The sequence below is a fragment of the Grampus griseus genome (genome assembly GCF_964374135.1).
Source record: "Grampus griseus genome assembly, chromosome: 1".
NCBI lineage: Eukaryota > Metazoa > Chordata > Mammalia > Artiodactyla > Delphinidae > Grampus > Grampus griseus.
Genome location: NC_139017.1, coordinates 124852880 through 124877613, shown reverse-complemented (window position 1 = coordinate 124877613; position 24734 = coordinate 124852880). Strand labels below are relative to the sequence as shown.

The 24734-nt window shown below is 40.9% G+C and overlaps 1 protein-coding gene across 1 annotated transcript; it reads right to left on the bottom strand.

Annotated features, from left to right (window-relative positions):
• DIRAS3 (DIRAS family GTPase 3) lies at nucleotides 1–24734 on the bottom strand (the record flags this gene model as incomplete). Its single annotated transcript, XM_082647636.1, has 2 exons — nucleotides 1–761; nucleotides 24689–24734. The coding sequence occupies 2 exons, from the start codon at nucleotides 24732–24734 to the stop codon at nucleotides 1–3; spliced, it is 807 nt and encodes a 268-aa protein (XP_082503762.1).

Genomic DNA, 24734 nt, shown 5'->3' with positions numbered 1-24734 from the left:
TCACATGATGATGCACTTGCCCAGCAGCTTCTCGGCGGTCTTGGGGATCTGGGATTTCTTCTGGGGAGGCTGGGCGCCGGCGGCGGCGGCGGCGGGCTTCTTCTCGAAGTTTATCAGCATCTGGAACAGCTCCTGCACATTGATATTCATCTTGGCGGAGGTCTCCAAGAAGGCGCAATTCCACTCCGACGCGTAGGCAGCACCTTCCTTCTCGCTCACCTCCCGGGGGCTCTCATCGCACTTGTTGCCTACCAGGATGATGGGGCACTTTTGTGGGTTGTTGCCTTTGAGTTGACGGATCAGCTCAAAGAGGGGCTTCAGCTCCTCCAGGGTTTGCTTCTTGGTGACGGAGTAGACCAGGATGAAGGCGTGACCCCTGGCAATGGCGAGGCGCTGCAGGCCCCGGTAGCGGCGGCCGCCGGTGGTGTCGGTGATGTGCAGTGCGCCCGCCTTGTGGCTGCAGCCCAGCGCCTGGCGGTAGGTATCTTCGATGGTCGGCAGGTACGCCTCACGGAAGTTGCCGCGCACCCACCTCTGCACCAGCGCGCTCTTGCCCACGCCGGCCGAGCCGAGCACCACCACGCGGAAATCTCTGCTCCTCCTCTGGGGCAGGCAGGTACGGATGACGATCACGGTAGGCAGAGGCCGCAGCCGCTTCATCAGCCGTTCCTTGAGGCCAAAGCAGGAGTTGCCCATGGTTGGGTTTTGGCGGGGAGATGCGTGCACACCTTCTCTGGCACTTGGCCAGCAGTGAGGGACGCCTAGGCAGGAAGAGAGAAAGAGAGGAAGAGTGAGCGATGGGAGTCTAACCCGGAATGGTGTTTTGTCGCAGCGCCTTCCTGGCCCGCCGCTCCCTGGGGACTGGGGGCGGGGGTACGGGGGGAGGTGGGAGGGGTGTCTGCCTCATCTCGCTCCCTAACCCCACCCTCCTCCCACTTCCCTCCTCCCTTCTCTGCGGCGAGCCAGCCACCAACCCCACGCACCTACGGAAGGCAATGCGGGCGGGGAGTAGGGCAGTCTCGCCCCGCACCTCTTCCAATGATACCTTACTGTTACTTTCGCGGTGGCTATGCACCCATTTTTATTTTTCACGCCACACTACTCCACTCTACAGAAGGCCGCAATAACGGACAACTTGCCAACCCTTAAAACACGCACGTCTGAGCTATGTTACCAAACATTTTCTCCCCAAATAAGCCCTCGTTGTCTTCTCTCCTTCGGTATGAAAAATTGTGCGCGTCTCTGACATGGATCGATTACTGCGGGCAAGGTTAGGTTGCTGCAGACATCGCGATCCAGGGTGTGGTCACGGGGGCAGCGAGGGGCGCCAAGGGAGCCCACAGAGTCCAGGATTCGTGAAGCTAACAGAGACCCCTTACCTGAAGCAACTGTCCCCAGGTACCCGCTTCCCTGACAACGCACCCACCGGTTTCCACCCCCACGATAACCCAGGCTGGTTCGCCCGCTATGCCGCGCATTCATGTGCCCGAAAAAGAAAGGCGGAAGATAGCTTTTACCTCTTTCCGAGGCGGGAACCTCGCGGCAAATTCACTCCTTGCCGGGGTGGGCTTTGGCCGCGGTCGCAGCGGCGGCAAGTAATTGCGTAACCAAGCTCCGAGCTGCAACTGGCAACCAGTGCGCTCGGAAGCTCGGGGCGAAATGCTCCAACGGGGGGACTGAGGCTGGTTAGCCAGAGCCAGGGGGCGCAGACTGGGAGACTCCACTTGCATGGCTCACGGAGGGGGGATTGGGCTATGAGGGGCTGACCGAGCCCAGACGCACCCCCCACGCAGTCCCCCCGGCGTCCCCCACACGGGTACCCACAGCCCGGACGGGGGCGGGGGTGGGAGGCGGTCCTGAGTTCACAGGTGCCCGCCCATTGAGGGGGCTCTGCTTACAGCGCTGGCGATGCAGGCATTTCTCACCTACTGCATTCCTCACCACTTCTGTTCTTTTGCCCCCTGCGGGGTTAGCCTTTCCCAAGCCTCGCCACCTTCTTTTCACTGTGGAATGGCCAGTTAGAATTCTTCCCACTACTGGTGCCAGACACTTCACCGCATCTCATCCACTTCACTTAGTAAACATTTGTCCGGCGCAAAACCCAGTTTCTGTCTTTGTAGGGGAAGACCAACAGAAGTCTCTTCTGTTACAAGAGACTTCGGAACCTGCCCCCCGTAGGATTTCCTGTTGTATAGACATGTGCTGTGTTTAAGGGTTGAGGGGTATCCTCTACACCCAGCGACATTAAGCAGCTATCACATCATCATCACTCTGTGTACAATACGTCTCATTTAGTCATCATCACAAAATCCTCACAAGAGACTCGAGACTGGAATGTGGGCAGCCTTCTAGGAGCAGAGAGCGACCCCTGGCTGACAGCCAATAAGAAAACACGGACCGCAGCGCTAGCAACCAGATTTTCCCAACAACCTAAATGAACTTGAAAGCGGATTCTTCTCTGCAAACTGCGCATAAGATCAGACAGCCAACACTTTGATTTTAGCCTTAATTAAGCAGAGAATCCAGTGGAGCCCATCCAGACTTCCGACTTACAGAATTGTGGGTTCTGTGGTTGGGAGTCGTTTTAAGCCACAAAATTTGTGGTAGTTTGTTACACAGCAAACGAAAAGAAAACGAATGCAGCAGGTAAAATTACTTGTTCAAGGCTACAGGGCTCATAAATGACAAACCTAGGCCCAAACCTAGTTCTCCTCACTCCAAGTCTTGTTCTTTTTCTGGTATTATCATTCTGTGTCATTAAGCTGATACACTATATACATATATGTGTGTATATATTTATTTTTTTAATTTTTTATTTTTTGCGGTACGCGAGCCTCTCACTGTTGTGGCCTCTCCCGTTGCGGAGCACAGGCTCCGGACGCGCAGGCCCAGAGGCCATGGCTCACGGGCCCAGCCGCTCCGCAGCATGTGGGATCTTCCCGGACAGGGACACGAACCCGTGTCCCCATCGGCAGGCGGACTCTCAACCACTGCGCCACCAGGGAAGCCCTGATACACTATATTTTACTCACTAGTGAAAACATGTTTATAGCTTTTCTTTCTTACCCAAAAGCTCATGCGTGTTAGGTAGAGATCAAGAGCACACGTTTTAGAGGCAGAAAACTAGGTTTAGAATGTTTGTGGGTTTTTTCCCTTTTCCTTCTTTTGAGTACATCTTAATATGCCTTTGAGCTGCGGGGTCCTGGAGAAATTACTTTTCTGTAGAAGGGGAACTGATACCTGTGAGAAAGAATTGTGGGGAGGATTTAAGGAGCTACTGCCTGAAGACTAATTAGAAGGCATATAGAATGCAATAGGTAACGTAAATGACAGCTTTGACCTTCACATAGTAATACAGAAGTCTGTATACACATAATCCTGTAGTCTTTGAGTATTTTAAGAGTGGCTTTTTGGAAGTGGCAATGATCTTTTTATTTAATCCAAAGAAGAGGAGATTTCAGTCTGGAAAACATAGCAGGTTTGGGGGTAAATAAGTTGATAGAAGAACTTGGGTCAGGGGGGAAGTAGGGTGAGAATTCTAAGCATTAATGAAATCTTTTCACATTCCTCCTAAACCACAAGAATCACTCTGTCTGTTGAAATTAGGGCAACTACAAAGTATTTAGAAATGAGAAAGACTAGAAAAGAGGCTCTGGAAACTGAAACTGACAGGCATCGGTTTATCCCAGAGCAGGCTACTTGGTGCTTGACAAGTTGTCCTCTATATTGGGGCGTAGTTCTAATTATCAGTGAAGTTTTCTTAGTTTACCTGTCTCTCCACCCACTGATTCTAGTTTCATCTTCTGGAGTCTGGAACTGCATTGATCAATCTGCTCCCTTGAATAACTTTATATCCTTTCAGCCATTTGAAGACAGTCATGTCCCATCACTAAGTCATTCATAACATTGAAAGTAGCCTGAGGATCATCTAGCCAAGCCCTTCATTTTGGTGATGAGGAAACTGAACCTCAGAGGCTACGTCATGCCCCGACTCCTGACCAAGCTTACTCTTCTCTCCCTCAGCCTCGTCTTCTGTTTGAAAATAACTGTTCCTTGAGGGGTACGGGTGTCTTTTTCTCCACCGCTTTTTAGATTTTTCCAATTTTTATAATGCACATTTGTTTTTTACAGTAAAAAGAAAACAACTAAAAACGAAAAAATACATGTTTTAAACATAAAAAAAAAAGGAAAGAGGCTCCTGAAAACACTGATATGGAAGATAAATGAAGATGCCTCTGCAGGCAAGACATTTAAAACAAAGAAATGCCCAAAAAGAAGATGAGAAGCAGAAGGTGGAGGAGGAGGAAGAAGAAGAAGAAAAAAGCTAGGAGGGGGCTTCCCTGGTGGCGCAGTGGTTGAGAGTCCGCCTACTGATGCAGGGGACGCGGATTCGTGCCCTGGTCCGGGAGGGTCCCACATGCCGCGGAGCAGCTGGGCCCGTGAGCCATGGCCGCTGAGCCTGCGTGTCCGGAGCCTGTGCTCCGCAACGGGAGAGGCCACAACAGTGAGAGGCCCGCGTACCGCAAAAAAAAAAAAAAAAAAAAAAAAAAAACTAGGGAGTGTGGAAATATATATTACAAAGCTAAATCCTTCAAATGCCAGAGAGATGAAATTAAGAGATCATAAATAGAATTCACAAGGAATGATGAAAATTTGAAACCATAGCTTCTACATCCAAACCAAGTCTTGCACCTCAAAAGCCAGTATAAAATATCTTAACCTTAAGAGCCCTAGCCCAGGGAACCAGCACTGTGCTGGGCCAGAAGTGTCAAAGAAATGGGCCACTGAGTAGAGTTCCCTGTGCTTTACAGTAGGTTCTCATTAGTTATCTATTTTATATGTAGTAGTGTATATATGCCAATCTCAATCTTCCAGTATATCCCACCCCCCCTCCCCCTTGCTACATGTATAAGTGATGCACTTTGCCATACAGCAGAAACCAACACTACATTGTAAAACAGCTATACTCCAATAAAAATTAATTTAAGGGCTTGCCTGGTGGTGCAGTGGTTGAGAGTCTGCCTGCAGATGCAGGGGACACGGGTTTGTGCCCCGGTCCGGGAGGATCCCACATGCCGCAGAGCGGCTGGGCCCGTGAGCCGTGGCCACTGGGCCTGTGCGTCCAGAGCCTGTGCTCCGTGATGGGAGGGGCCACAACAGTGAGAGGCCCGCGTACGGCAAAAAAAAATTAATTAAAAAAAGAGGAAAGGGCCAGACCAGAGTTCTGGAGCAAATATTGGCTAGTTAGGATCCAGAGTTTGGAGATATATCAGGGAGAAAAGACAATCAATTGAAACTAACACTGAGATGAAACAGATGTTGGAATTATCTGACAAAGACTTTAAAGCAGCCGTCATAAGAATACTTCAACAGGCACTTACAAATTTTCTTGAAACAAATAAAAAATAAAAACATTCAGCAAAGACCTAAATAGACGTTTCTCCAAAGAAGACATACAGATGGCCAAGAGGCACATGAAAATATGCTCAACATCGCTAATTAATTAGAGAAATGCAAATCACAACTACAATGAGATATCACCTCACACCAGTCAGAATGGGCATCATCAAAAAGTCTACAAACAGTAAATGCTGGAGAGGGTGTGGAGAAAAGGGAACCCTCCTACACTGTTGGTGGGAATGTAAATTGGTACAGCCACTATGAAGAACAGTATGGAGGTTCCTTAAGAAACTAAAAATAGAGCTAGCGTATGATCCAGCAATCTCACTACGGGGCTTATATCTGGAGAAAAACATAGTTTGAAAGGATACATGCACTCCTGTGTTCATTGCAGTGCTGTTTACAGTAGCCAAGACATGGAAGTAACCTAAATGTCCATCAACAGATGAATGGATAAGGAAGATATGTTACATATATACAATGGACTATTATTCAGCCATTAAAAAGAAAGAAAGAATGCCATTTGCAGCACTGTGGATGGACCTGGAGATTATCATACTAAGTGAAGTAAGTCAGACAGAGAAAGACAAATATCATATGATATTGCTTATATGTGGAATCTTAAAAAAAATGATACTAAATGAACTTATTTACAAAACAGAAACAGACTCACAGACTTAGAGAATGAACTTATGGTTACTGAGGGGAAGGGTGGGGTGGGGAGGGATAGACTGAGAGTTTGGGATTGACATGTACACACTGCTATATTTAAAATAGACAACCAGGGACTTCCCTGGTGGCACAGTGGTTAAGAATACGCCTGCCAATGCAGGGGACATGGGTTCGATCCCTTGTCCAGGAAGATCACACTTTCATGGAACAACTAAGCCCGTGCGCCACAACTACTGAGCCTGCACTCTAGAGCCCATGAGCCACAACTACTGAGCCTGCATGCCACAACTACTGAAGCCCGTGCACCTAGTGCTTGCACTCCACAACAAGAGAAGCCACTGCAATGAGAAGCCCACATACCGCAACAAAGAGTAGCCCCTGCTCTCTGCAGCTAGAGAAACCCCACGTGCAGCAACGGAGACCCGACACAGCCTAAAATAAATAAATATTTTTAAAAATAAAAAATAAAATAGACAACCAATAAGGACCTACTGTATAGCATAGGGAACTCTGCTCAATACTCTGTAATAACTTAAATGGGAAAAGAATTTGAAAAAGAATAGATACATGTATATGTATAATTGAGTCACTTTGCTGTAAACCTGAAACTACCACAACATTGTTAATCAACTATACTCCAATATAAAATAAAATTTAAAAAAAAGTTCAACAAAGAAATAAAATGTATAAAAAGGATCTAAACGGAAATTATGGAACTGAAAAATACAATAATAGAAATTTTTTAAACTTTCTGAATGGTCTTGATAGTATAATGGAGATGACATTGGATGAATCAATGAACTTGAGGGAGGATAAAAAATAAAATTTACTCAATATAAACAATAGAGAGAAAATAGACTGGGGAAAAAAATGAACAGAGTCTCAAGGACCTGTGGTACAGTAACCAAAATCCCAATATTTGTATCATCAGAGTCCCATGAGGAGAGGAGAAAAAGTCTAAATGAGTATGGGAAGAAATTACAGCTGAAAATCTCCCAAATTTGGTGAAAGACACAAACTTACAGTTCCAAGAAGCTGAGCAAACCCCACCAGGATAATCCCAAGGAAATCCATGCCAAGACACATAATTGAATTCTGAAAACTGAACACAAAGAAAAATTCTTGAAAGCAGCTAGAAATAAATAATATATTACCTGTCAGAGGAACATTATTTCAGATGATGGCAGATATCTCATCTGAAACCACAGATGCCAAAGGAAATGGCATGACATTTTTCAAGTGCTGAAAGAAAAGAACTGTCAACTGCAAACTCTATATCCAAAAATGGTCCTTCATGAAAAAAGACATGTTCAGATGAGAAAAACGAAGAAAATCTGTTGCTAACAAACCTACCCTTAAAGAGTGGCTAAAGGAAGTTTTATAAACAGAAAGGAAAAGATAATTTGGAACTTCATAAAGGAAAGTAGAATATCAAGATAGGTAAAAGAAAAAGTAGGGGTAAATATGATAGACAATCCTTCTTCTCATAAGTTTTTACAATCATGATGATCAAAACAAAAATTATAACACCTGATACTCATGGCAATGATATTAAAAATTGGGGAAGGCAAAGGGACCTGAATAGAAGTAAGGTTTTCATACTTCACTCAAATGGTAATAGATTATGATGTCATATATGCATATTGTAATACCCAAAGCAATAATTTTCTATACAAAGAGATATACTCAAACACACTAAAAATAAATCAAAATAGAGTCCTATAAAACATTCCAGTAACCCACAGGAAGATGATAAAAGAGAAACAGAGGAAAACCAGGAAACAAATAATAAAATTGCATACTTAAGTTCATATATATCAAGAATCACCTTAAATGTAAATGGTGTAAATACACCAATTAAAAAGGCAGATTGGGGCTTCCCTGGTGGTGCAGTGGTTGAGCGTCCGCCTGCCCATGCAGGGGACACGGGTTCGTGCCCCGGTCCGGGAAGATCCCACATGCCGCGGAGTGGCTGGGCCCCGTGAGCCATGGCCGCTGAGCCTGCGTGTCCGGAGCCTGTGCTCCGCAATGGGAGAGGCCACAACAGTGAGAGGCCCGCGTACTGCAAAAAACAAAAAACAACAACAAAAAAGGCAGATTGGCAGGGTGGATAAAACAAACAAAAGAAACATAAGCCAACTGTATGGTGTTTGAAGTAAGAAGAAATTCACTTCACATTCAATGACATAGGTAGGTTGATTTTACATAGTAAAACAGAATACATGGAAACCAGAATTTAAAAAACACAGTATTATTTACACTCTATAGAAAAGTTAATACTTTGTGTATAATTTACAAAACACATAAATAGTCTGAATGCTGAAAATTATAAAATGCTAATAATAGAAATCAAAGAAGACCTAAATAGATGCGTTCGTGGATTAGGAGACAATGTGTTCATGGATTAGGAGACAACTTAGTAAAGATGTCAGTTCTCTCCAAACTGATCTACAGGTTTGATGAAATTCTTGTCAAAATCCCAGCAAGGATATTGTAGGCATAAACAAGTTCATCCTAAAATTTATATGAAAAGGCATAGTATCTAGAATAGCTAAAACACTCTTGAAAAAAGAGGAATAAAGTGAAAAGAATCACTCTTCTTGATATTAAGGCTTACAATATAGCTACAATAATCATGGAAGTGTCATATTGGTGAAGGGATAGACATATAGATCAATGGAACAGAACAGAGAACCCAGGAGTAGGCCTACACAAACACAACCAACTGATTTTCGATAAAGGTGCAAAAGCAATTCAATGCAGGAAGGATTGTTGTCTTTTCAACAAATGGTGCTAGAGCAATTGGATATCCATAGACAAAAACAAATAAGCAAACAAAAAAGTCAACTTAAATCTCACACCTTATATAAAAATTATCTTAAAATGGAAATGGACTTAAGCATAAGATGTAAAAATACAAAATTGTTTTTTTGAAAAGAATATCTTCAGGATTTAAGTCTAAGGAAAGAGTTCTTAGACTTGATGCCATTAGCACAGTCCATAAAAGGAAAATTTGATAAATAAAAGGAAAATTAAAAACTTTTATTCTGTGGAAGACCTTGTAAAACTAATGGAAAGAGAAGGAGTACACTGGGAGCTATATTTGCAGGCCACATTTCTGGCAAATGACTAGGATGCCAGAAATATAGAGCTATCAAAACTCAATAATACAAAGTCCAATTAGAAAATGGGCAAAAGACATGAATAGACATTTCACTGAAGAAGATATACAAAGAACAAATAACCATATGAAAAGTTTTTTAACATCATAAGCCACTAGAGGAATGCAAATTAAAAGCACAATGAGACAGTGGAATATTATTCAGCCATTAAAAAGAATGAAATAATGTCATTTGCAGCAACATGGATGGACCTGGAGATTATCATACTAAGTGAAGTAAGTCAGACAGAGAAAGACAAATGTCATATGATATCGCTTATATGTGGAACCTTAAAAAAAATTGATACAGATGTATTTATTTATAAAACAGAAATAGACTCACAGATATAGAAAACAAACTTATGGTTTCCAAAGGGGGAAGGGGAGGGAGGGATAAATTGGGAATTTGGAATTAACAGGTACACACTACTACATATAAAGTAGATAAACAAGGACCTACTGTATAGCACAGGAAACTATATTGAATATCTTGTAATAACCTATAATAGAAAATAATCTGGAAAAGAATATGTATGATATATATACATTAGTTATATATATATATTCATTTGTTATAAAATTAATGATGGAACTAAACATACAACCCAGCGTACATACCTACTACTACTAAACATACATACCCAGAACTCTTGGGTATTTATCCCAGAGAAATGAAAACTTATGTTCACACAAAATGCACACAACTTTATGTGTGAATTTTGTACACAAATATTTACAGCAGCTTAAATCATAGTAGTAAAATACTGAAAACAACCCAGCCATCCTTTGGCAGGTGAATGGTTAAACTATGGTACAGCCATATCATGGAATACTGCTCCAAAAAAAAAAAAAAGAGAGACAGAGAGAGCGAGAGAGAGAGAATTATTGATACAGGCTACAGTTTGAATGAATCTCAAGAGAATTATGGTGAGTGAAAAAAAGCCAGTCACCAAAGGTTGTATACTCTATGATTCCATTTATGAAACATTCTTGAAATAAAATTATAGAAACGGTGCTAGTAATAGGGCTTAGAGATGAGGGAAGGGGCATGGAAGGAAGGTGGGTATGCTTGTAAAAGGGCAACAGGAGAGATTCTCATGGTGATGGAACTGTCCTGTATCTTGACTGTGGTTGTAGATATGCAAACCTATACATTTGATAAAATTCCATAGCATTAAATGCATACACAGATGAGTACAAGTAAAACAGGGGAAATCTGAATAAGAGCAGTGATTGTATCAATGTTAACATCCTGGTTGTGATATTGACTACAGTTTTGCAAGATATTACCATCGAGGGAGACTAAGTTACTCAGGCTCTCTCTGTATTATTGCTTACAACTGCATGTCAGTCTTCAGTTATCTCCAAGTAAAATCATTAATTTTAAGAGGCATTTGCAAAAAAGCCAAAAACAACACATCTCTTGTGGCTCCCTGTTGCCTACAGAATTAAAGTTCAAACTATTCATCTTCAAATTTCCAGCTCCCTACAAACAGATCCCAGATTCCCTTTCAAATCTTACCTTCCACAAGTCTACACACACTGGCTTAATAACTGGATATTCTTGGGAGTTCCTGTGTCTGCTTCTCCACTCAGTTCATCCTCCAACCCCATTCCCTCATCCACATGCCCCAATCCTGCCCTCCTTCTAGGTTCACCTCCAAATGGCACATCCAGCTGGAGGGAATCCCTCCCTCTGAATTCCCACGCACCTTTTACCTTGTATTATAGCTTTGTATATACTTGTTTTATACTCTCCACAAAGCTATGAGCTTTTCTCAGATGAAACTGAGATTCATTTATCTCTGATTCCCTCACAGATGTTAGTAAGCACCGGCATGTAGCTCTCAGAGGTGACCAGGATGGTGTGGGGTAATGTAGATTCCATTAAGAGGGGTAGAAGTCACTGTAGGAGTTCCCAGCTCTTGAGCCAGCTGGCTTCTCTCCAGCTGTGGTTCCACCACCTGTTTATAATTTGGCCTTTAATTCTATCCTTAATATCCTCAACTGATAATAGGGAAATACATGGCAAGTGCTGACATGTTAAAAGCACCTTCCTCAATACCTGGCAACAAGTAGACACTCAAAATGCAGCTGGAGTTTGGAGACCTGGTCTCCAGTTCCTGTTTGCTCATATTCCGCTTGTTTGGACTTAGACAAATAACTTGTTTTCCTTTTATATTCAGTTTCTTCATCTGTAAAAAGGGGTCAAAAGTACCCCTATTTGAAGTAAGATTAATTGACTTATGTGTGTAAAATTCAAGCAGGGTATTGCTTGTGGAATGTGAATAAGCTAACATCCATTTGAGTCTTTGCTATGAGCCTAATATATTACATGTGTTTATTCATTTGGAACTTATATTATGAGTCCATGAAGTGGAACTAATACTGTCTCCATTTTACAAATGAGGAGACGAGGCACAGAGAGATTAACTGCATGGTAGAGGCTAGGAATTCTGGCTACCTCTCGGACTTGTGTATTTCACACCATGCTGCCTCTCTAGCAGAGACAGGTGGTGATGTTTAGGACCCTCACAATCATAATTTGGGGAATCTGTTTTCTTTCCATTTCTTTCTGGGTTCTTCCCCTCTTTTAAGCTCTGTAGACAACTAATGGCAGTTGTGTTCCCTACCTTTCACCAAAAAATAGTATCTTCTTTACAGTTTTCATTTCCAAGATCAGTGTTGCTTCAGACTCTCTTCCTTTAACCCTGCAACGACCTTCTCCCATTCCTATGACTTCTATTCCCAGCCTGACTGCTTTCTCTTAGCACCCTGATGCTATAAACAGCTCCTTGTTCATAGAGACACTAGCTCCTACCTCATAAAGAAAGGAGGACACCAGATAAAACTCCAGCAGCCCCTAGCCCACACATATCCTGCAGCATTTTGTCTTTTCTCCATCCAAGGCTGATGCCTTCATCTGAGCCCTGGAGTGCTTTTCAACCTGTGGTTCTAGGATCACCTGAATTGGCATCAACTGGGATGCTTGTTAAAAATACTCAACCCAACTTACATGATGCTACACGATTTTTTTTCAATTAAAAAAAAATACACAACCCACATCTACAGAATGAGACTCTATGGGTGACACCTGGGGGTCTGCATTTTAACAAGGCCCTCAGGTGATTCTGATACAGAAGAAAGCTTGAAACTACTTTAGCACCTTGCTTAATCCATCATCCCATCTCTAACCTAACAGAATGAGTGAAGGGGGGTCAAAAGGTAAAAAGAAAGAAGAGATAACAACAAGAAAAAAGAAACACAAGAGGAAAAGCAAAACTGGAGGAGAAAATTTTGAGTATGATTTTGAATACGTTGAATTGGAGATGCCTGTGGGACACACAGGAGACTATTTCTAGTACTCAGTTGGAACTATTGAATAGAACTCCAGGGAAAGATGGATATAAATCCACTATATTTAAAATGGATTTCTTGTATATATATATATATATATATATATATATATAGTTGGATCTTCTTTACTCTGTCTCTGTATTTAAATTGGTATATTTAGACAATTCATATTTAATATGATTATCAGTGGTTAGACAGATTTCATGATTATATTTCCTGGAACAAGAACTGGAAACCATGGTTTGCAGTGGATTTCTGTGCTTCTCCCAGACTCAAGAGAGAAAATTTTAATACCAAAGTGTTGACATTCTTGGGATATTTCAATGTTTTAGGCAATTTTCTTAACTTCTCTATCCTCATCTGTAACGTTGGGATAATAGTGGTATCCTACTCTATAGAGTTCTTGTGAGTAAATAATGAGTATTTCATGAGTAAATACATATAAAATGCTTGGGACAGTGTCTGGACATAGTAATCACTCAGTAAATGTTAGCTATTCCCACTAACGGGGACAATAGGGCTAAATATTAAAAAAAATAAAAGGTGTACAGGTTGGAAAGGAAGAAATAAAACTGTCTTTGTTTGAGGGTTACATGATTGTCTATGTACAAAATCCCAAAGAACTGACAAAATAAAAAACCCACTTGAAATGGGTAAATGACTACAGTAAGGTCACACGATACAAGGTAAATGTACAAAATCAATTGCTTTCCTTCATACCAACAATGAACACTGGAACTTGAAATTATTAACACAGTACCATTTACATTAGCATCAAAAACCTTGAAATACTTAGGTATAAATCTATCTAAATATATATAAGATCTATATGCATAGAAATAAAAAACTCTAATGAAAAAAGTCAAAAAGATCTAAATAAATGAAGAGATATTCTGTGTTCATGGATTAGAAGACTCAATATTGTTAAGTTGTCAATTCTGCCCAACTTGATTTATAGATGCAATATGATCCAAATTAAAATCTGAGCAGCTATTTTGTGGATATCAAACAAACTAAAGATTATATGGAAAGGCAAAACAAACAAACAGAAAACAAAACTAAATAGCCAACACAATACTGAAGAAGAATAACAAAGTTGAAGGACTGCAATTACCCAACTTCAAGACTTACTGTAAAGCTATAGTGATCAACATGGCATGGTATCTGTGTATTCTGCTATTGTTGGATAAAGTATTTTATAAATGTCAATTAAGTCTAGTTGATTAATGGTGCTGTGTCAGTTCAACTGTGTTATTACTCAGTTTTTGCCTGCTGGATCTATTAATTACTGAAGGGGTATTCAAGTCTCCAAATCCGTAATAATGGATTTGTCTATTTCTCCTTGCTGTTCTATTAGTTTTTGCCTTGCATGTTTTGATGTTCTATTGTTAGGTACACACACATTAAGGATTGCTATGTTTTCTTGGAGAATTGACTCCTTTATCATTATGTAATGACCTTCTTTATCCCTGATGATTTCCCTTGTTCTGCAGTCTAATTTGTCTGAAATTAATATAGCTGTTTCAGCTTTCTCTTGATTAGTGTTACTATAGAATATCTTTCTCCATCCCTTTACTTTTAACCTATCTGTGTCTTTATATTTAAAATGGATTTCTTGTAAACATATATATATATATAGAGAGAGAGAGAGAGAAAGTTGGATCTTCTTTATCTACTCTAACAGTCTCTGTATTTTAATTGGTATATTTAGACAATTCATATTTAATGTGATTATCAGTATATTTGGTTTAATATCTACCATGTTTGTAGCTGTTTTATATTCATTGTACTTGTTCTTTATTTTTTCCCTCTTTTTCTTCCTTCTCTGGTTTTAACTGAGCATTTTATATAATTCCATTTTCTCTCCTCTTAGCATATCAATTTATAATATACATTTATAACAAATTTAAGTCCACTTTCAAATAACACTTCAGATGAAAGGCAGGTGACCTATAATATTCCCAATTAATCCCTCTCATCCCTTATAAATTTATGTCACTCATTTCACTCATCCATATGCTATAATCACCTAATGCATTGTTACTATTATCACTTTGAAGTTATCTATTAGATCAATTAATTTAAAAACTTATTTTACTTTTATTTATTCCATCTCTAATGCTCTTCTAGTCTTTATTTAAATCTGAAATCTGAGGAAAAGCTTTAGAGAACATGCTGTCTGGAGAGAACCTTGAAGGGAGAAGAGGCTATTGGGGAAAAGATGGACGGAAGAATGATGCCAAAAGGGCACAGAGCCAAGAAAGCATCTATGGATGAAATAGTAGTTGAATTGGAATCCCTCCTAGAAATAATCTGTGGTTTAATTACCTCATTTCCTAGGTGAGTAATCTGCCCAAGTTTACACAGCTAGAAAGTTGCAACACCTCCCTTGCCCATGCTCCCAATTCTCTCTGTGCCACTAAGTTCTATTAAAGTAGCAGGAAAGAGCTGCCTACAAAGAGAGGACTAATTATTAAAGAATGAAAATAATTATCCCCATCAAAAACAAGAAGCACATTTTATGCCCCTTTTAAGTTAAAAAGTTTAGTTTTGCAGCATATTCCCCTTTGATTTTTTCCATGTGCACAGTGTTTCCACTGTAAAATACTCATTGCCTAAACAAAAGCATTCTTTGTACAAGTCCATAAAGAGAAATAAGTTTTCACCCCATTGTGTTATTTCATCAGGACTCTGCTATTTTTTTTTTTTTTGTAGAACACAATGGTATATACTCCTTCTTTCACTGTTTTCAAACAAAATCATGTTTCTGTCAGTTGAATTCAGCAAGACTGACTTTTTAAAAGGATTTTAAAATATTATAACTGTTTTAGATTCACAGAATTATCACAAAGATAGTAAAGAGAGTTCCCATATACCCCACAGCCAGTTTCTCCTATTATTATTATTATTATTTTTTTTTTTTGGCGGTACGCGGGCCTCTCACTGTTGTGGCCTCTCCCTTTGCGGAGCATAGGCTCCGGACGCGCAGGCTCAGCGGCCATGGCTCACGGGCCCAGCCGCTCCACGGCATGTGGGATCCTCCTGGACTGGGGCATGAACCCGTGTCCCCCACATCGGCAGGTGGACTCCCAACCACTGTGCCACCAGGGAAGCCCTCCCCTATTATTAACATCTTACATTTGTATGGTACATTTGTCACAATAAATGAACTGATACTGATACATGATTATTAACTCAAGTTCATTTTTTATTAAGATAGCCTCATTTTCTTTCCTAATGTCCTTTCTGTGTCTCAGGATCCCAGCCAGTTTACCACATTATATTTAGTTATCTCCTTAGTTTCCTCTTGGTTGTGAGTTTCTCAGACTTCCCCTGTTTTTGATGACCTTGATAGTTTTGAGGATTATTGGTCAGATATTTTGAAGTCTCTCAAGTGGGGCTTGTCTGATGTTTTTCTCATAATTAGACTGGGGTAATGTTTTGGGAGGAGGACCACAGAGGTACAGTATCATTCCCATCATACCACATCAAGGGATACACCATCAACATGACTCATCACTGTTGACGTTATCCTTGATCACCTGGTTGAGGTGGTGACTGTCAGGTTTATTCACTGTTAAGTTATTCTTCTTTTTCTCCCTTTCCATCCTATACTTATAAGCCTGCTTTTAAATGTTAAGACTAATTAATGAAATTCCAGAGGCTGGTCTTAAAAATGAAGTCTTTACAATTAGCAAAAGGATTCTCAGAAAAGAGCGAGAAGAGGTTTCCCTTCCCCTGTACCAACTGTGGGAGAGCTGTTTCCTTCTGACTCATGAAGATTGCATGAAGAATCTGATTTGATAAAGCTTTAAATTGACAAGACTCACAAGAATGTTACTTTTGTTTTCCTGTACAATATGGAGATGTGAATATGTGTAACTTTCCAATTGGTTCTGCTCTTTGCTAATGTACATTTGTCCTTGGCCACATAAGGTGAGAATACTGTAACATATCATAGAAATAATGTAGGAATCAAATGCAGAGATTAACAAAGGACTATGAGAATATTGGAAAAAAGAACAATTTCAACCAGGCAACTTGAGGGCAGTTTCATGAAGGGTAGGACATGTGAGTATGGTTTTAAGAGATAGAGGAGGCTGAAGGAACATCACGTGCACTAACACGAAAGAGGAAAGGACGAGACATAGGAAATGGAGAGCTAATATCTGAGCACACAGGATGGGCAGAACTTTTATACTAGGCTAAAGAGTCTGCACCTTATTCTATGAGCATAGGTGTGGGGGACATCGAGATTTTGGGGTAAGGAGAGTAATATGATCATGTCTGAGTTTTGGAAAAGTAACTGGCAACTGTTTAAAGGAAACTGGAAGGATAAAAACTTAGAGAAAAACAGCAGTTATAAGGGTTTCCCTGGTGGTGCAGTGGTTAAGAATCCGCCTGCCAATGCAGGGGACACAGGTTCAAGCCCTGGTCCGGGAAGATCCCGCATGCCACGGAGCAACTAAGCCCGTGACCCACAACTACTGAGCCCACATGTCACAACTACTGAAGCCTGAGCGCCTAGAGCCCGTGGTCCACAAGAGAAGCCACCGCAATCAGAAGCCCACGTACTGCAACGAAGAGTAACCCGCGTTCGCTGCAATTAGAGAAAGCCCATGCACTGCAACAAAGACCCAATGCAGACAAAAATAAATGAACTAATTAAATTTTCTTAAAAAAAGGAGAGGAGCTTCAAGATGGCGGAAGAGTAAGAAGCGGAGATCACCTTCCTCCCCACAAATACATCAGAAATACATCTACATGTGGAACAACTCCTAGAGAACACCTACTGAACTCTGGCAGAAGACCTCAGACTTCCCAAAAGGCAAGAAACTCCCCACGTACCTGGGTAGGGCAAAAGAAAAAACAGAGACAAAAGAATAGGGACGGGACCTGCACCAGTGGGAGGGAGCTGTGAAGCAGGAAATGTTTCCACACACAAGGAAGCCCCTTCCTTCGCAGGCAGAGATGGGGGGAAGCTTTGGAGCCACAGAGGAGAGCACAGCAACAGGGGTACGGAGGGCAAAGTGGAGAGATTCCTGCACAGAGGATCGGTGCCGACCGGCACTCACCAGCCCGAGAGGCTTGTCTGCTCACCCGCCGGGGCGGGCGGGGGCTGGGAGCTGAGGCTTGGGCTTCAGTTGGAGCGCAGGGAGAGGACTGGGGTCAGCTGGGTGAACACAGCCTGAAGGGGGCTAGTGCGCCACGGCTAGCCGGGAGGGAGTCGGGGGAAAAGTCTGGAGCTGCCGAAGAGGCAAGAGACTTTTTCTTCCCTCTTTGTTTCCTGGTGTGCAAGGAGAGGGGATTAAGAGCGCTGCTTAAAGGAGCTCCAGAGACTAAAAGCATGGACCCCAGAGACGGGCAGGAGACGCTAAGGCTGCTGCTGCCGCCACCAAAAAGTCTGTGTGCGAGCACAGGTCACTATCCACACCCCTCTTCCGGGGAGCCTGTGCAGCCCGCCACTGCCAGTGTCCCGTGATCCAGGGACAACTTCCCCGGGAGAACGCAGGGCGCGCCTCAGGCTGGTGCAACGTCCCGCCGGCCTCTGCCACCGCAGGCTCACCTCGCATCCGTACCCCTTCCTCCCCCCGGCCTGAGTGAGCCAGAGCCCCCGAATCAGCGGCTCCTTTAACCCCATCCTGTCTGAGCGAAGAACAGACGCCCTCAGGCGACTTACACACAGAGGTGGGGCCAAATCCAAAGCTGAATCCCAGGAGCTGTGCTAACAAAGAAGAGAAAGGGAAATTTCTCCCAGCAGCCTCGGGAGCAGCGGATTAAAGCTCCACAATCAACTTGATGTACCCTGCATCTGTGGAATACCTGAATACAAAACGACCAAATCGAGGAGGTGGACTTTGGGGGCAAAGATATATTTTTTTTTCCCTTTTTCTCTTTTTGTGAGTGTGTATGTGTATGCTTCTGTGTGTGATTTTGTCTGTATAGCTTTTCTTTTATCATTTGTCCTGGGGTTCTGTCCATCTGTTTTTTTGGGTTTTTTTGGTATTACTTTAAAAATTGTTTTTCTTAATAATTATTTTTTATTTTAATAACTTTATTTTATTTTATCTTCTTTCTTTCTTTCTTTCTTTCTTTCTTTCTTTCTTTCTTTCTTTCTTTCTTTCTTTCTTTCTTTCTTTCTTTCTTTCTTTCTTTCTTTCTTTCCTTTCTTTCTTTTCTCCCTTTTATTCTAAGCCATGTGGATGAAAGGCTCTTGGTGCTCCAGCCAGGTGTCAGGCCTGTGCCTCTGAGGTGTGAAAGCCAAGTTCAGGACACTGGTCCACAGGAGACCTCCCAGCTCCGCGTAATATCAAACGGCGAAAATCTCCCAGAGATCTCCATCTCAACACCAACACCCAGCTTCACTCAATGACCAGCAAACTACAGTGCTGGACACCCTATGCCAAACAACTATAAGACAGGAACACAACCCCATCCATTAGCAGAGAGGCTGCCTAAAATCATAAGGCCACAGACAACCCAAAACACACCACCAGACATGGACCTACCCACGAGAAAGAAAAGGTCCAGCCTCATCCACCAAAACACAGGCACTAGTCCCCTCCACCAGGAAACCTACACAACTCACTGAACCAACCTTAGCCACTGGGGACAGACACCAAAAACAAAGGAAACTACGAACCAGCAGGCTGTGAAAAGGAGACCCCAAACACAGTAAGTTAAGCAAAATGAGAAGACAGAGAAACACACAGCAGATGAAGGAGGAAAGCAAAAGCCCACCAGACCTAAAGAATGAAGAGGAAATAGGCAGTCTACCTGAAAAAGAATTCAGAATAATGATAATAAAGATGAGCCAAAATCTTGGAAATAGAATACAGAAAATACAAGAAACGTTTCACAAGTACTTAGAAGAACTAAAGAGCAAACAAACAGTGAAGAACAACACAATAAATGAAATTTAAAATTCTCTACAAGGGATCAATAGCAGAATAACTGAGGCAGAAGAACAGGTAAGTAACCTGGAAGATAAAATAGTGGAAATAACTACTGCAGAGTAGAAAAAAGAATGAAAAGAATTGAGGACAGTCTCAGAGACTTCTGGGACAACATTAAACACACCAACATTCAAATTATAGGGGTCCCAGAAGAAGAAGAGAAAAAGAAAGGGACTGAGAAAATATTTGAAGAGATTATAGTTGAAAACTACCCTAATATGGGAAAGGAAATAGTTAATCAAGTCCAGGAAGCACAGAGAGTCCCATACAGGATAAATCCAAGGAGAAACATGGTAAGACACACATTAATCAAACTATCAAAAATTAAATACAAAGAAAAAATATTAAAAGCAGCAAGGGAAAAATAACAAATAACACACAAGGGAATACCCCTCTGGTTAACAGCTGATCTTTCAGCAGAAACTCCGAAAGCCAGAAGGGACTGGCAGGACATATTTAAAGTAATAAAGGAGCAAAACCTACAACCAAAATTACTCTACCCAGCAAGGATCTCATTCAGATTTGATGGAGAAATTAAAAGCTTTACAGACAAGCAAAAGCTAAGAGAATTCAGCACCACCAAACCAACTTTACAACAAATGCTAAAGGAACTTCTCTAGGCAGGAAACACAAGAGAAGGAAAAGACCTACAATAACAAACCCAAAACAATTAAGAAAATGGGAATAGGAACATACATATTGATAATTACCTTAAATGTAAATGGATTAAATGCTCCCACCAAAAGACACAGACTGGCTGAATGGATAAAAAAACAAGACCTGTATATATGCTGTCTACAAGAGACCCACTTCAGACCTAGGGACACATACAGACTGAAAGTAAGGGGATGGAAAAAGATATTCCATGAAAATGGAAGTCAAAAGAAAGCTGGAGTGGCAAGTCTCATATCAGACAAAATAAGACTGTGAAATAAAGACTATTACAAGAGACAAAGAAGGACACTATATAATTACCAAGGGATCAATCCAAGAAGAAGTTATAACAATTGTAAATATTTATGCACCCAACATAGGAGCACCTCAACAAATAAGGCAAATACTAACAGCCATAAAAGGGGAAATTGACAGTAACACAATCATAGTGGGGACTTTTACACCCCACTTTCACCAATGGACAGATCATCCACAATGAAAATAAATAAGGAAACACAAGCTTTAAATGATACATTAAACAAGATGGACTTAATTGATATTTATAGGACATTCCATCCAAACAACAGAATACACATTTTTCTCAAGTGCTCATGGAACATTCTCCAGGATGATCATATCTTGGGTCACAAATCAAGCCTTGGTAAATTTAAGAAAATTGAAATCATATCAAGTATCTTTTCTGACCACATTGCTATGAGACTAGATATCAATTACAGGAAAAGATCTGTAAAAAATACAAACACATGGAGGCTAAACAATACACTACTTAATAACTAAGAGATCACTGAAGAAATCAAACAGGAAATCAAAAAATACCTAGAAGCAAATGACAATGGAGACACGATGACCCAAAACCTATGGGATGCAGCAAAAGCAGTTCTAAGAGGGAAGTTTAGAGCAATACAATCCTACCTTAAGAAACAGGAAACATCTCGAATAAACAACCTAAGCTTGCACCTAAAGCAATTAGAAGAAGAACAAAAAAACCTCAAAGTTAGCAGAAGGAAAGAAATTATAAAGATCAGATCAGAAATAAATGAAAAAGTAATGAAGGAAATGATAGCAAAGATCAAAAAAACTAAAAGCTTGTTCTTTGAGAAGATAAACAAATAGATAAACCATTAGCCAGACTCAACAAGAAAAAAGGGATAAGACTCAAATCAACAGAATTAGAAATGAAAAAGGAGAAGTAACAACTGACACTGCAGAAATAAAAAAGATCATGAGAGATTTCTACAAGCAACTCTATGCCAATAAAATGGACAACCTGGAAGAAATGGACAAATTCTTAGAAATGCACAACCTGCCAAGTCTGAATCAGGAAGAAATAGAAAATATGAACAGACCAATCACAAGCACTGAAATTGAAACTGTGATTTAAAATCTTCCAACAAACAAAAGCCCAGGACCACATGGCTTCACAGGCAAATTCTATCAAACATTTAGAGAAGAGCTAACACCTATCCTTCTCAAACTCTTCCCAAATACAGCAGAGGGAGGAACACTCCCAAACTCATTCTACGAGGCCACCATCACCCTGATACCAAAACCAGAAAAAGATATCACAAAGAAAGAAAACTACAGGCCAATATCACTGATGAGCATAGATGCAAAAATCCTCAACAAAATACTAGCAAACAGAATCTAACAGCACATTAAAAGGATCATACACAATAATCAAGTGGGGTTTATCCCAGGAATGCAAGGATTCTTCAATATAAGCAAATGAATCAATGTGATACACCATATTAACTAATTGAAGGAGAAAAACCATATGATCATCTCAATAGATGCAGAGAAAGCTTTCAAGAAAATTCAACACCCATTTATTATAAAAACCCTTCAGAAAGTAGGCAGAGAGGGAATTTTTCTCAACATAATGAAGGCCGTATATGACAAACTCACAGCCAACATCATCCTCAATGGTGAAAAAATAAAACCACTTCCATTAAGATCAGGAACAAGACAAAGTTGCCCACTCTCACCACTCTTATTCAACATAGTTTTGGAAGTTTTAGCCACAGCAATCAGAGAAGAAAAAGAAATAAAAGGAATCCAAATCGGAAAAGAAGAAGTAAAGCTGTCACTGTTTGCAGATGACATGATACTATACATAGAGGATCCTAAAGATGCTACCAGAAAACAACTAGAGCTAATCAATGAATTTGGTAAAGTAGCAGGATACAAAATTAATGCACAGAAATCTCTTGCATTCCTATACACTAATGATGACAAATCTTAAATTAAGAAAACACTCCCATTTACCATTGCAACAAAAAGAATAAAATATCTAGGAATAAACCTACTTAAGGAGACAAAAGACCATTATACAGAAAATTATAAGACACTGTTGAAAGAAATTAAAGATGATACAAATCGATGGAGAGATATACCATGTTCTTGGATTGGAAGAATCAACATTGTGAAAATGACTATACTACCCAAAGCAATCTACAGACTTAATGCAATCCCTATCAAACTATCACTGGCATTTTTCACAGAACTAGAACAAAAAATTTCACATTTTGTATGGAAACACAAAAGACCCCAAATAGCCAAAGCAATCTTGAGAAAGAAAAACAGAGCTGGAGGAATCAGGCTCCCTGACTTCAGACTATACTACAAAGTTACAGTAATCAAGACAGTATGGTACTGGCACAAAAACAGAAAGATAGATCAATGGAACAGGATAGAAAGTCCAGAGGTAAACCCACCCACATATGGTCACCTTTTCTTTGATAAAGGAGGCAAGAATATACAGTGGAGAAAAGACAGCCTCTTCAATAAGTGGTTCTGGGAAAACTGGACATGTACATGTAAAAGAATGAAATTAGAACACTCCCTAACACCATACACAAAAATAAACTCAAAATGGATTAAAGACCTAAATGTAAGGCCAGAAACTATCAAACTCTTAGAGGAAAACATAGGCAGAACACTCTATGACATAAATCACAGCAAGATCCTTTTTGCCCCACCTCCTAGAAAAATGGAAATAAAAACAAAAATAAACAAATGGGACCTAATGAAACTTAAAAGCTTTTGCACAGTAAAGGAAACCATAAACAAGATGAAAAGACAACCCTCAGAATGGGAGAAAATATTTGCAAATGAAGCAACTGACAGGATTAATCTTCAAAATTTACAAGCAGCTCATGCAGCTCAATATCAAACAAACAAACAACCCAACGAAAAATGGGCAGAAGACCTAAATAGTCATTTATCCAAAAGAAGATATACAGATTGCCAACAAACACATGAAAGAATGCTCAACATCATTAATTGTTAGAGAAATGCAAATCAAAACTACAATAAGATATCATCTCACACTGGTCAGAATGGCCATCACGAAAAAATTTACAAACAGGGCTTCCCTGGTGGTGCAGTGGTTGGGAATCCGCCTACCAATGCAGGGGACGCGGGTCCGTGTCCCAGTCTGGGAAGATTCCACATGCCGCGGAGCGGCTGGGCCCATGGGCCACGGCTGCTGAGCCTGCGTGTCTGGAGCCTGTGCTCCGCAGCAGGAGAGGCCACGATGGTGAGAGGCCCGCGCAAAAAAAAAAAAAAAAAAAAGAATTACAAACAATGAGTGCTGGAGAGGGTGTGGAGAAAAGGGAACCCTCTTGCACTGTTGGTGGAATGTAAACTGATACAGCCATCATGGAGAACAGTATGGAGGTTCCTTAAAAATCTAAAAAAGGAACTACCATACGCCCCACCAATCCCACTACTGGGCATATACCCGAGAAAACCATAATTCAAAAAGTGTCATGTATCAAAATGTTCATTGCAGCTCTATTTACAATAGACAGGACATGGAAGCAACCTAAGTGCCCATCAACAGATGAATGGATAAAGAAGATGTCGTACATATATACAGTGGAATATTACTCAGCAATAGAAAGAAACAAAATTGAGTTATTTGTAGTGAGGTGGATGGACCTAGAGGCTGTCGTACAGAGTGAAGTAAGTCAGAAAGAGAAAAACAAATACCGTATGCTAAAACATATATATGGAATCTAAAAAAAAAAAAGGTCATGAAGAACCTAGGGGCAAGATGGGAATAAAGATACAGACCTACTAGAGAATGGACTTGAGGACACGGCGAGGGGGAAGGGTAAGCTGGGACAAAGTGAGAGAGTGGCATGGACATATATACACTACCAAACATAAAGTAGATAGCTAGTGGGAAGCAGCCACATAGCACAGGGAGATCAGCTCGGTGCTTTGTGACCACCTAGAGGGGTGGGATAGGTACTGTAGGAGGGAGGGAGATGTAAGAAGAAAGAGATATGAGGACATATGTATATATATAACTGATTTACTTGGTTATATAGCAGAAACTAACACCATTGTAAAGCAATTATACTCCAATAAAGATGTTAAAAAAAAGAATAGGAGGAGAAAATTAAAAAAAAAAAAAGTGGAAAACTTTTGGAGGCAGAATAGACAGGATTTGGACCAATACCGTAGTTAACAGTAGCAGAGACTGGCAGGATGCTCAACAAAGCCAT